The 12,592-nt window shown below is 46.9% G+C and overlaps 1 protein-coding gene across 4 annotated transcripts in view; it reads left to right on the plus strand.

Moving 5' to 3' along the window:
- Positions 1-12,592, plus strand: part of PXYLP1 (2-phosphoxylose phosphatase 1) — a 62,205-nt gene that overhangs the window by 40,378 nt on the left and 9,235 nt on the right. For all 4 annotated transcript variants that reach the window (XM_017523723.2, XM_037736826.1, XM_037736825.1 and 1 more), the window contains 2 exons: positions 5,457-5,615; positions 6,476-6,602. In XM_017523723.2, coding sequence (XP_017379212.1) covers positions 5,457-5,615; positions 6,476-6,602 — 286 coding nt within the window. The remainder of the gene's footprint in view (positions 1-5,456; positions 5,616-6,475; positions 6,603-12,592) is intronic.

A 12,592-nucleotide genomic window follows, 5' to 3' on the forward strand; every position in this document is an offset into this window, starting at 1 on the left:
TTTATTCTAGCCACCCTGGCAACTGATCAGATTGTGCCCACCCAGATTAAGGTTGGGTCTGCCTTTCCCAGCCCACTGACTCAAATGTTAATCTACTTGGGTTAGCACCCTCACAGACACACCCAAGATCAATACTTTGTATTCTTCAGTGCAATCAAGTCGACACTCAATCTTAACCACATTTGGTAACTTCCCATTATTTCCTTTATAGCCACATCTTCACTGCATCATTTCCATACCTGTACCCCCTAGCCAGCAACCAGGGAGTGCAGGGGGCCCCATGACTGAGAAGGCTATTTTCTCCTTATGGTCCATGTGCTCTCTCCTCCCCTTTTCTTATTTAATGTCTGGCTGTTCCCCACAACTAGATTGTAAACCCAGTGAGGGCAGAGACCTTGTCTGTCTTATTCCTTGAAGAATCCCCAGCAGGTGCTCCATAAATGTTGGATGTCTGGATGGAAAATGCATAAATACCGAGCTTAAGGGGTGAGCAGGCCTGGGCTTACAGGCCGTGGGACCTTGGCTAACTCCCTTGACCTGCCTCTGCCTAAGGTCTACTGTCTGACTGGTGGTTACTCTTCCTAGGCTGAGATCCAAAGCTGGGAAAAGCAGAGAGAGGGTCAGTTTGGCTTGCATCCTAGCCATAGCTATGGGAATGTTTGCTAGTAATGCACACGGAGTCATCACTGTGCATTTGGGAGACGGGGTGGGGAAGGGTGGAGGGGAGGGAGCCTGCATGGGGCAGCATCCAGTTGTTTTATTCATGATTCTAACAAGTTTGTTGGTTGCTTTTGAGAGGTCCCAAGGAGATGCTTTAGAGGTCATGTTCTCTGCCACTTCTTTGAAATTGAAAGAATTCAATTCTTGTCTGCATTTTTACACATGAGGGTTATAGCTGTGTGAACAGGATGAAAGTGATCGTAGATGAGATGAGCAGAGAAAGCCACCATAAATGAGAGGCTCATTTCCAGAAGTGGCTTAAGGAAATTTACCCTCCTACTTGATAATCACACCACAGAGAAATTGTGTGCCCGTTGGTACAGAGTTAATTATCAATAAAAGATATTTCATATCCTGTTATTCAGGTTGGTTCTGGTGGCACACTGGCCCCAGGGCACTCATTTAGATTCATGGGTTTTCCCACCTACATAATGAAACTCGTTATCCTTCCATCTATTTATCTGCTCATTATTCTTTCTGTCGCCCCCACAGCCTCTTTCTCTTGCCCTGTGACATCTGAGCTCCTATCATCTGTTTGGGGTTAGCAGCGTTTCGGATTGTCCCACAGAGGCACTGGGGGGCCTGGACAAAGCCTGCTGGGATGAGCAGCGTCCTGGAGCTGTGTCTGCCACCAGCCCCTGAGTCTGTCTCTCAGCTCCCTTTATCTAGATGATCAGGGCAAGCCTTACGAGCTGATGTGGTGAGTAGCACAGCACCAGGGCAGAGGCAGTCTGCAGCCTGGGGTCTGCTCCTCCAGGCCCCTTCCCAGCCTTCCTCCCAGAGTGCAGCTCTGCCCATCAGCCCTGGTGAGGTCAACCTGACCAGGCCTTCCAAGACCCAAGACGTATCCTGAGCCAGCTTGCTGACTCATCTGCCGTGTTTGGCTGTGCTTCACAGGTTCCCCTCCATGCAGCCAGCTTCATCAGCCTTTCAGACCCAGCTGGGGGTCTCCTCTGGGAGGCCTGTCTTGGATGCCCCTCACCCCAGACTGGTTTGGTAACCCTCAGTGCTCCACATGAGGAGTCAATGAGATATTTCATCAAAAGCATGGAGCGCAGTGTCTGGCTCAGTTCAGCAGGTATTTTTGGATGACCTGTCCTCTGTCAGTCAGCAGGGGATATAAATGTGAAAGAGGCACAGCCCCAGCCCTTGGATGGCAGGGTGACAAACCGGGATCCTGCTTTACATGTACTGTGGTGTGATGATGGCAGCAGGAACTGAGTAGGCTCACGAAGGGGGATATGGGAACTGCCTGGGGATTCGGGATGGGCTTCCTGGAGGAGGTGACCCCTAGGATCAGTTACAGCATTGGCCGAATTTGGGGAGCAGAGGGTGAGGGTAGAATTGCAAGCAAACAGAGGAGCAGGGATAAGAAACATCCTGTGGGGCGGAACAGCTCAGAGCAGCTCAGGACAGTGAGAATCAAGTTGGGGTCAGGAGTCAAGATGGAGCTGGGGAGACTTCTCCTCACAGCTTCTATGCATCAGGACCTGTTCGAATGCCTAGTATTGGGAGGGCGCCTTGCGGATTGATGCTATGTGCTAGAGACTCAGGGAGGCACACATAGTACAGGGCGATCTCACACTCTGAACTAGACTAGTGGACAAGGTTGACGGGCCCAGATGCCAGAGGAAACAGCAGATAAAATCTTTCTGGATGAAAAGTCTTATTCTGATCTTTGTCTGTGGTTTTCAAACCACTGCTTCCTTGGGTCATGGGTGAGTCATTTGCACCCAGCCATCATGGTTCCCAAGTGGCAGCCACAGCAAGCCTCCCCCTGGGTGCTTACAGATGAACTAGCAAACTCTAGGCCCTCTAGGACACCCATGGCCCTCAACTGGGCCACTCCATTTCTGTGTCACTCATTACCCTGTCTCCTTAACTGCTTCTATCCCTGGCCCAGACTCCAAGGGAGCGTGCCCACAGGCATGGCCAAGGGGCCAGGACTTGGCAGATTTCATAAAAGAACAGAGTCAAGGACTGCAGGCTGCCACCAGCCAGAGGGCCAGGTCACTAAGAGACCGCCTTAGCACTTTTCTATATTTCTGCGCTCTTGTGCTAATACCCCTGCAGTGAATTCCCTCTGAACCCCTGGGCTGTGTGTGAGCCGTCCCAGCACCTTCCAGCTACTGGAAAGAAAGCGGCCCTAGGAGCAACCAAGGTCTGATGCTGGGTGGGCGAATCACCATTTCTGTATCTCTGTGATTGTTGTTTTGGTAACACAAGTGATGAAGGAAAATATGCTCATTGTAAAAAAGAAAAACACACCTGGATAAGATTAAAATATAGAAATACATATTTCCATACATATAGGATACATTAATATGTGCTTACTATAAATATATATACAGTCATGCACCACATGACTTCCATCAACAAAGAACACACATATGACGATGGTGCCCTATTATAATACCGTATTTTTACTGCACTTTATGTTGAGATATGTTTAGATACATGAGTACTTACCATTGTGTTACAACTGCCTACAACATTCAGTGTGGTAACATGCTGTTCAGGTTTGCAGCCTAGAAGCAGCAGGCTGTACCATGTAGCCTGGGTGTGTCGTAAGCTCTGCCATCCAGGTTTGTGTAAGTGCGCTCTGTGGTCTTTACACTATGGCAGAATTGCCTAAGGACCATTTCTCAGTGCATCCCCATTGTTAAGCAACTCGCGACTGTCCGTATATGTGTGTGCAAATATATCAAACAAGTGAAAATGCTTCTTGACACCCCATTCCGTCCTTCCCCAGGGGAAACCACTGCTGTGTTACGATGGGTAAACTTAGAGACATTTTTTCTATGCATTTACATAATAAACAAATGCCTGCATAGTTATACATGTATAGGTTTTTTTTTTCTTTACACAAAGAGGATTGTGTCAGTATCGAGTGGCTTGATTTATTCACTTCACTTAATTTATCTTTGATTCTTTTCCCTTCTTTTTAACTGGGGTAGAACAATCTTCAGTACGGACATAACATTCTGTTCTGCTAGAGATGGATATTTAGGTTATTTCCCTGTTTTGTTATTACAAACAGCACCGCAGGGAATCTCTTTGGCCAGATATCTTTGTGCGTGGACATTGCTATCTTTATAGATATAGAATGGATTCCAAGGCATAGAATAATGAGATCGGGGGTAGTACACATGCCCCATTTTGACGGCTCCTGCCAAACACTCCTGAAAGTGTTTAGGTTCCACCCTAACCTGCAATGCTTGGAAGCGTCAGGTTTCTCACACCCTTGCCAATAGTGAGTGTTATCATTAAAACATGATTTTCCAGTTTGATGAGGAAAAATTATTAATATATCCCACTGTTTGATTCATATTTCCTTATGAAAAATATCACATGGTTGTTTTATATTTAATTATAAATAAACTTAAGCATCTCTTCATGTGTTTATTGGCCATTGGTATTTATTTTTCTGTAATTAGTCTGTTCATATCCTGTAATGATTTTTCAGGTGTAGGGGCTCTTATGTACTTTGAATATTAATCATTTGTCTGTTAGGTTAGTTGCAAATATTTTTCTCTCAGTGTGTTGCTTATCTTTCATCTTTGTTTATGGCATCTGTTTGCCAAAGGGAAGTTTTAAATATTTATGTAGAAGAATTTGTAGAAGTAATTAGGGAATTGACATTGATTTACACTGGCGGTTGGTCCCTGTTTTAACTATTGTTCGTGTGTATGTATAGATATTATGCTGATTAACAAACCTTTTAGAAGTTAAATAGATCTACAAGTACACTTATTTTCATGTATTTCCCTCAATGTCTGGAGGCTGAAAGTAGGACAATTACTGTGTATCAAGTTCTAGAGAATCTGTGATGCTGCAAAGACATTCCCTAGGCATGGAGAGATTAGGGACCACTGAGACAGAAGCTGTCCATGGGGGATAGACATGTGGGCAGCCCCACGTTTCCATTCTTACAGGTCAGCATCCAAAAGAAAAAGAGCACCTCTTCTAGTGTCTATACATCACCTCTCTCAAAGAAAGGGAGTCTGCTTGCCCCATTACTATCCTTACTGACTCTGGTTACGTGTCCACCCCTGCCAGGGGGCGAGGATGCTGTGATTGACAGTCCATCCTGACCACACGTGGTGGGGAAGGATCAGCTCACTAATGGAATGAGGGTGCTAGATGGACAAGCACACAGATTGCAGGACCCACACATGACACCCTGAAGACAGTGGTGGGGAAGCCAAAGTCAAGGAGTGAGCATGAGACAGGCTTTCAACCAGCACACACGCCTTGGGCCTTGGCTTTCTTCTGTAAAGTGCTCTCATGGGTTAAATGAGCAACTCTGAAGTCCCACAAAGCATAAAGCAGATGTTGATAGATGGAGCATGTCAGACACCCACATCTGGCACCTGGCAGGTCCTCCAAGAGGAATAATGGTTTTCCTCCCGTTGCTGTCCCTGGAATTAAAGGGCATTAGGAAGAGGTAATCAGGTCCTAAGAAGTTAGTGTGTGAGTTCTTCCACGAACTGCCCTGAGTGAGGCGCCTTCTTCTGGGAGGCCTCCCTGGTGTTGAGTAGATGGTGAGGAGAGGGTAGTGGCAGTGAGGAAGAGGCAGGACACAGTGGGGCTCAGGAAGCACTTCTCAAATGGGAAGCTGCCCCACGGAAGTACAAGAGCAGCTCCTCAAAGTGAAATCCAGCCCCACGCTGGGCCATGCAGCTGGCCTGGCACCCCAGCAACTGTGCGCCATGACCTGCCTTGCTTCGTTTCAGTCCATCTGATCCCGGTGTCAGCAGCTAAGAATGGAGTGAGTAGCAAGAGTCGAAAGAGAATCCTGCCTGACCCTGCGACGGAGCCCCCTGTGACAGACCCCATTTACGAAGCCCTTCTGTACTGCAACATCCCCAGTGTGGCCGAACACAGCATGGAAGGTAGGCCTGGCTGTGCCACCAGGACAGACACCGCTTTGGGGACTGGTTCTTCCAGCAGCATTGCAGAGATGGCCAGGACCCACGGCCTGCAGTTGCCACCAGGCTGTGCCCTGGAATGAGCTCCTGGGTCCCTGCATTCTCATCTAAAAAATGGGAGTAACTCGCAGGCCTTATGCCTGGGACTGAGGAGGATTCAGTAATTGCTCTGAACACACCACGTGGCTCACGATCAGCCCACCACAAATGTTTGCCATGATCATGATCTCTAGTGGGACGGCAGTAAGGTAGAAAGGTGGCCTTGGCAGGCCTAGCACAGCACATTGAGACACTCTGCTTTTCAGGGAAGCCTCTTGGGACTTAGGATGTCCACAGGATGTCCTGCTGGCATCATTCCATGGAAGCGAGGCAATTTCTACAAGTTTTGCTTTTCTAAAAGCGTATCCGAGCATAGTGTTGAATCCTTATTGATCTCTTTATGCCCTCTCTTGTCTCATGAAAGATTTAAAGGAGAAGTCGTTGTTTCTAGTATTTCCGTGGATCTCTCCCTGGTCTGTGCGTGTGAGTGAGGCCACATTAGTAGTCATACCTGCATTTCCCAGGCCTTCCATTGTTTCCGGGAGGCCTGGGACATAGCCAGCCTACTCACGTTCCTCTGTCCCACCTTATAAGACTATTCAGTGGCCCCTGCCTGGCATGGCAGCCAGGCCCCCTTCACTGCTCTGCCTCCTCTCAGTGGCCCCTGCTGCCTCCTGCTTAGATTCCCAGCACAAGCATGGCCAGGTTATCTCCTCGGCCCCCTTCTAAAAGGATTGACACCTATTGGGTGATAACCAGACAATGTGCTTCTCTCTGTCTCACAGGTCATGCCCCGCATCATTTTAAGCTGGTCTCAGTGCATGTGTTCATTCGCCATGGAGACAGGTACCCACTGTATGTCATTCCCAAAACAAAGCGGCCAGAAATTGACTGCACTCTGGTGGCTAACAGGTAAATTGCACTTTTTCTAAAAGTTAGTTCCAAGTATCTGTTAGATCCTGTAGGATGGAGAATGATGGGACAGGGGAGTGACCTACACTTGGTGAAGCATACTGTTGGCAGGAGCCTGAGCTCAGAGCAGTCCTGCATGTGAGTGTCATTGTACAGTTGAAAAGACGGAGGCCCATAGAGGTGGGGACACCTGTTTCCAGCAACACAGCAGATATACTGAGCCCAGGTCAGTCTGAGGCTTACCCTCAGACTGATGCTTTTCACTTTGAGAAACAGTTGGGACACAGTGCAGAGAGCACTGAGTCAACAGTCCTCCGCCCCAGCTCACCAGCTCCATTCAGAGCAGCAGACAAGTCCCTCAGTGTCCTCCGAGCCTCAGCCTCCTACTTCCGCAACGGAGATCATGAGTATCCCCATGCAGGCCTGGGGCAAGGAGTAAGTGAGATGACACAGGCAGTGCACGTTAGTGATTGCAGAGCCATATACGTGTAAGAATTATTTCACCCTTTTAATTCTTCACAGGAGTAGAGACAGCCTGTTCTGCGTTGAAAGCCCTTAGGATGAAAAATAATTGAACAGAGAGTGGAAATAGTATGGAAATGGCATGGCCCTACAGTTAGAGGCATAGTTAGCAATAAAATGTTGGGCTAGACCTCAGCAAATGTGTCTGGAGGCACATAACATCCTAGCAGCATTGACCTAATGAGGTCAGGAGACGAAGGAAGTGCTCAGTGGGGAAGATGTTATTTTGATGGAATGCTTCTGGGGTGCCAGCCTGCCCCAGGAAGGGCCAGCCTGGTGGAGCTGTGGATTGCCTCACTGCAGCCAGGGCTATTCTTTAAAAGAGGCACTTTGCAGCTCGTCTTGCAGGGTTCCTCATTCTGTCACGTGATGGCAGGATGGGGCCATTTTTGGCACTCCCTTTTGAGAGGCTCAGTTCCTAGGGACCAGTTGGCCTGGCTGCCTCTGCCCTCATTTTCCTTTGCCTAGTTCTATTTCATTAAACATTCTGTATTTTTAGAAGTGACCTTAAATCCTTTGTGTAAAGAGGGTGGAGTATGCATATTTTGTTACTTAATACTATTTAATTAATTTAATCTTTAAAAACAGTAGTAGTTGACTTGTCATTACAAGCAGGTACTTAGAGTAAGAGTAAGCAGGAACGCCAGTGAAGGGGACCCTATCTGGGCTGCTGATTCCCCCAGGACTATGGGATCTGGGTCACCAGCAATGCCTGCTGTCTTCCCAGGTGCTACTTCAGCTTTAAAAATTAGTAATGTTGTGACCTCTTAAAAGGTAGTGTGTCCTGGAGTGTGCCCATTATTCTAGTCTAGTGAAACAGAGTGCTGGGGCCAGCAGGCAGTGTGCAGTGAGCTGAACTAAGCAGGAGCTGTTTGTCCACAGGTTCGTTGCCCCAGGTTTCCCACCCACGATGACATACCCTGTGACCCTCAAAGCCTTTGTAGTAGAAGCTGCCTCTTGCTGAATGTCATGTGCTTTATGAGAAAGGTGTTATTTTAACCCTCATAGTATTACGTTTAGCCGGTATTAAGGTTATTAGCTATTTATATGTCATATTTAGTAAATGCTTTTTTTAAATTCATAAATATGAATTAAATATGCTTTTCTACATCCAAGGAAGAGAAAACATTCACTTCGATCAGCACTGATTGCACAGATTTTAGTTTTATGCTTCTATCATGTGCCAGGTACCAGATGGTACCACACGAGCAGACACCTACATGAAGTGAAGGGGCCAGCTCTGTGACGATCTGGGGACAGAGTGCTCCTGATAGAGTAAACAGCAAGTGCAGGGAGCCTGAGGCTGGAAGAGCTGGGCGGGTGTGAGCTGCAATAAGACCAGGGTATGGCTGGGCTGGAGCAGTGAGGGAGGGAGTAGGCTTCTGAAGGGTCGCAGAAGAAAGGCCCTCCTCAGAGCCACCCCTGCCCTCAGGGAGCCCAGCACCTCTACAGAGACAGGCCTGGTGCCCAGGACACAGCAGCCCTCAGAGAATGGTAGCTGGCACAGGTGGCAGCAGTGGTGGCAGCATTAGAGAAAGAAGAGGAAGAAATGGAAGAAGAGCAAGACGCAGAGATGCAAGTAGTTTGGGTGCCATATTTGGGGGCATAAGTCAGAAGAGGGGCAGCCTTACACAGCCTGGGGCACAGGTGGCAGATCAGGGAAGGCCATGCAGAGAAAGGGACTGGAAGGGTGTGTAGGAGCAAGTCGGGCAGCAGCTGGTGCCAAACGGCCCCTCGGGCGGTGAAACCAGCCTACGCAGTGTGAGGTGGCGGACAGCTTGGCACGTTGGGGCCCTCAAAGTTAGTTCACAGGCTGGAGCACAGAGTGGAAAACTGGGTGGGAACTAGGTGATCTGAGGCGTCGAATACCCAGCCAGGGAGTGTGGACTCCAGGCATGAAGGCAGCGAGAGAGCCAGGGAGTGAAAGGGATGTAAAGATGAAGGTCTCTGACAGCTGTTGTGTGGACAATGGATTGGAAGCTGGTGGCAGCTAGTGGTGGTATTATTAGGATAGTGATCCAGAGGAGGGACTTCACTTGGAATCAGAATCCACGTCCTTATAATGCCCCACAAGGCCTGAGTGCCATTCCTCCAACCCTTACCTGCCTCACTCACCTTCTGCCTCCTCATGTTCACTCACTCTGCTTCAGCCACGATGCTCCTAGCTCTTCCTTCCATGCTCGGGCACTGTGCTGCCTCAGGGCCTTTGCACGACTGGTTTCTGTCTCTGGAAGCTTTTTCCCACAGATAGCTTTATGGCCAGTCCTCTTACCTCCTTTAAGTCTTTGCTCAAATGTCACTTTCTTAATAAGACCTACTCAGAACATTCCAGTTAAAATGACCAGGTTTTCCTCCTTCCACCTTGGTCTCCCACAGCCCCCTCAGCCTACTCTTCTCTTTGCCATAGCATCTGTTACTTTCTAACCCAGAAACACACACACACACACATACACACACACACACACATTTATAGTGTTCATTGTGTACTGTCTGCTTCCCCAGGCTAGAATATAACCTTCCTGAGGGCAGAGACTTTTGTTTTTATTGACTGCTGCTGCATCCCAAGTGCCTAGGACAGTGACTGGCATATGAGTGGTGAGGTATGATTAAATGTTTGTTGAATGACTAAATGAGAACGGCTGGAACTCAGAAAGTGGCAGCAGAGATGGAGAGAGTGGGTAGGTCTTGGAGACGGTTACAAGGTGGGATCAACAGGACTCGGTGGTCTGTTGGTCAGGGGTATAAAAGACAGGCAGGATGGGGCCCAGGTTTCTCACTGGTGTCTGGCTAGTGGTGGTGCCCCTGCCTAGAATAGAGAACACAGAAGAAAGGAGGTGGGGGGGAAGTTAGTACAGGCATTGGTGCTACATTTGAGCCATCATGAAACATTCAAGAGACAGTTTATAGTCAGTAGTAGGCTGTATAATTTTTTTTTTTTTTTTTTTTTTTTTTTTTTTTTTTTTGAGACAGAGTCTCACTCTGTCACCCAGGCTAGAGTGCAGTGGCGCGATCTCAGCTCACTGCAACCTCCGCCTCCCCAGTTCAAGCAATTCTCGTGCCTCAGCCTCCTGAGTAGCTGGGACTAGATGTGCGCACCACCATGCCCAGCTAGTGTTTGTGTGTGTGTGTGTGTATGTGTGTGTATGTGTGTGTTTAGTACAAATGGGGTTTCACCATGTTGGCCAGGATGGTCTTGATCTCTTGACCTCGTGATCCACCCACCTCTGCCTCCCAAAGTGCTGGCCTTACAGGTGGAGCCACCATGCCCAGCCTAGATTATATAATGTTGTGGCTCAGGAGCACTGACTTACTGGGGGAAAGAGAGGTTTAACTGAGAATCTTCAGCATGTTGATGGCATTTGAAGCTGAGGGCTTATATTACAGGCAGAACCTGAGGAGTGAGGGATGGGCCAAAACCAGAGTCCTGGGAAACACCAGCATGTGGTACTTAGAGAGAAAAAGGCTCTCAGGAGGGTCTGGGGATGTTGCAAACAGGGAAGAAGTCAGGAGAGCGACGGTATGAGAGCTGAGGAGAGCAGGGCCATGAATCACATCAAGTAAGGCCAAAAGGCCCAGAAAGCTAAAGACTAAGAAAAGTACATTGGCCTTATCTTTTCATCATTTCATGTTATTAATATGTAAAATGATAAATTCTGTATTTGGTCTGAATTTTAAAAATCTAGTGTGACTCCAATTTCCAGCTGTGTATGCTTTTTTGGATTGTGTTTTCTGGAAACAGTGTCGCTGGTCTGTCTCCTCTCCTTGCCTTAACATTCTGTGCAGAACTCAGTAATTGCTGAGATTTTAAATAAATCACAGTAAATTTTCTCATGGTGTATAGATTAGCCATGGGGTTCTGTCTCAAGCATTGTGGCATAAATAGATGTGAATATGCATATAAAAGTGAAAATAAGTACTCCAAAGTGAATAACTTGAAGGCTTAAGACAGTAGAATGTTTTATTCTTTCAGTTTTCATTATGGAAGCAGATTTTCAATAAGCCCACAGTAATATGAGCTTTTCTTGAAGAAAAATTCATTTTCATGGATATAATTATGTCTACATTAGTCAGGGTACACCTATTTTGTAAGTTTATTTTGTAGCAAAAAGACTCATGAATGCATTACCTTAAATAACAAAGAAGTTTAACTCTTCCTCATGTGAATGTCTGAAATGTGTGTTTCAGATCATGCTAGTCAGCTCCACCTGGTCATTCAGGGCCCCAGGTTGTTGCTTCTACCATCCCCCAGGGATGGCTACATGGCTGAACCCTGGTTGCTGCCATGCCTAAATAGTGGTTGGAAGGAAGGAAGAGAAAGTGAAGCGGGTACCCTCATGATCAGAAAGCCTAAACCTAGAAGTAGCATACATGTTTCCATTCCATTGGCTAATGTGGCTCTACCTCATTTCAGGACCTCAGAAATGGGATCTAACCAAGTCCCTAAGAAAAGAATAGATTTTAGTGTGCAACTAGTACGCTAGTCTCATCCACGGTAGCCTTTAGTTTTAATACAGTCGTCCCTTGGTGTCCACAGAGGATTGGTTCCAGGATACTCCTTGGATACCAGAATCTGAGATGGTCAAGTCTCTTATGTAAAATGGTGTTGTATTTACATAGAACCTGCGCACATTCTCTCATGTTCTTTACATCATCTCTGGATTACTTATAATACCAAATACAGTGTAAATGCTATATAAATAGTTGTCATACTGTATTTTTTATTTGCATTGTTTTAATTTTTTTATTGGATTTTTTTCAAATATTTTTGGATCCCCAGTTGAATCTTCCAATGCAGAATCCGAAGAGATGGAGGGCTGACTATGTTTTCATCAAAATCCGAATATTTTAACAAACAGTATGGGAACTTACCATATTCAATGCTATAGATTATGGAAGGCTTGCTATTTTCATGAAACATCCAAGGATGGGATACTTCCCAGTTGAATTCACTCACACATATTTTTTGGAACATCTGCTGTGTGCTAAGCACACTCTGGGCTCCAGGGATGGAGCCGTGGACCAGGCAGACAGGACCTGGGTAGTCAGATCCAGGTCCAGGTCTCGAGTTACCTGGTCCTCTTTCCACTAAGACAATAGAGCCGTTTGTTGTCAAATCTTTTTTTGTTTGTTTGTTTTATTTGTTTTTTGTGACAGGGTCTCTCTTTGTCACCTAGGCTTCAGTGCAGTGGTACGATCACAGCTCACTGCAGCCTCAACGTTCTGGACTCAAGCAGTCCTCCTGCTTTAGCCCCCTGAGCAGCTGGGACTATAGGCCCATGCCTTGGCCTCCCAAAATGCTGGGATTACAGGCATAAGCCACCATTCCTGGCCTGTTAGCTATTCTTTAAATGGAGTTTTTCTTCCATGAATCTTCATCTTTGCATATCAAGAAAAAAAAAGTTGTAATGAATACAGTTAGATAGCGTCATTAAGCAGTCAGATGCCCTGAAAACCTGGGCTGTCTCTTC

Source organism: Cebus imitator, unplaced genomic scaffold (genome assembly GCF_001604975.1).
Source record: "Cebus imitator isolate Cc_AM_T3 unplaced genomic scaffold, Cebus_imitator-1.0 Scaffold30, whole genome shotgun sequence".
Taxonomy (NCBI): Eukaryota; Metazoa; Chordata; class Mammalia; order Primates; family Cebidae; genus Cebus; species Cebus imitator.